The 922-nt window shown below is 30.0% G+C and overlaps 1 protein-coding gene across 3 annotated transcripts in view; it reads right to left on the bottom strand.

The window, feature by feature from the left end:
- The window catches only part of LOC119585733 (ATP-dependent RNA helicase HAS1-like), a 9,376-nt gene that overhangs the window by 4,821 nt on the left and 3,633 nt on the right, over positions 1-922 (bottom strand). For all 3 annotated transcript variants that reach the window (XM_037934426.1, XM_037934427.1, XM_037934425.1), the window contains exon 5: positions 704-841. In XM_037934426.1, coding sequence (XP_037790354.1) covers positions 704-841 — 138 coding nt within the window. The remainder of the gene's footprint in view (positions 1-703; positions 842-922) is intronic.

Genomic DNA, 922 nt, shown 5'->3' with positions numbered 1-922 from the left:
GACATAAAACATGTTTCATCTAAAATTAAACTCACTAGTCGTTTCTTCATGATAAATCAATAATGATATGAGTAGTTTGAAGCAAACCCCCCTCACTGATCTAATATTTTTAAGATAATGCATTTGCAACATGCTGTACAGTGAAAGGCCATGCAATGCTAATAATTCTTCTTAACCCAAAAAAAGCCATACCTGTTTTCTTTTGCAAATTTTATTCTCTTGTAAGAAACTTCACATCTGGTATGCTTTTCTAAATCTATGGTTATAACTATTTGGATATTTAATGATACCATGAAACCATTTACTAGTTCCTCTTAATTATGCTGAAATATATCAATACAGGTATATTTGTAATCAAGGAAAAAGAAATAGAAAAAAAGGGGAATAAAGTTAATTCTAATAAAATAATCAATCTTTTAGTTAATAAAAAAACTTATCTAAGGCTTGGCTGCAACTTAATTTAGTATTCTTTATGCCCTTAAAAAAAGGATGAAAAATCAAGCTTAATCCCTGGTGGTTGACTGGCTTACTACCTCAAAATTATCAACAATATTGATTTCCGGTTGTTAATTTTCCTAAAAAAATGTACCTAAGTCGTACATCATTTGCAAATTACAGTATCTACATCATATCACTGAAGAAAGCCAATATGTGTCACACAATCATGAAAGAATGTATAATACAAACTAAAAGGTTTATTTACTTTGCTTTATTTGCTTGGTTGTGGGTGATACTTTCTTCTCTGATGTAAGGTAAGAAAATTCTGTTTTGAGAATTTGCTTGGCGAGCTTCAAGCATTTTTGGTTAACTGTGGCACTTACTAAGACTTTCTGCATTTTTTCTGCAAATGGAGAGAAAAAAGTAATCATTTTTATCTTCGTTTAAGAAGAAAGAAATATCTGGAATACAGTGAAAACAACTG

This window comes from Penaeus monodon, chromosome 20 (assembly GCF_015228065.2).
Source record: "Penaeus monodon isolate SGIC_2016 chromosome 20, NSTDA_Pmon_1, whole genome shotgun sequence".
Taxonomy (NCBI): domain Eukaryota; kingdom Metazoa; phylum Arthropoda; class Malacostraca; order Decapoda; family Penaeidae; genus Penaeus; species Penaeus monodon.
The sequence above is the reverse complement of the archived record's forward strand: the minus strand, read 5'-3'. Positions and strand labels throughout refer to the sequence as shown.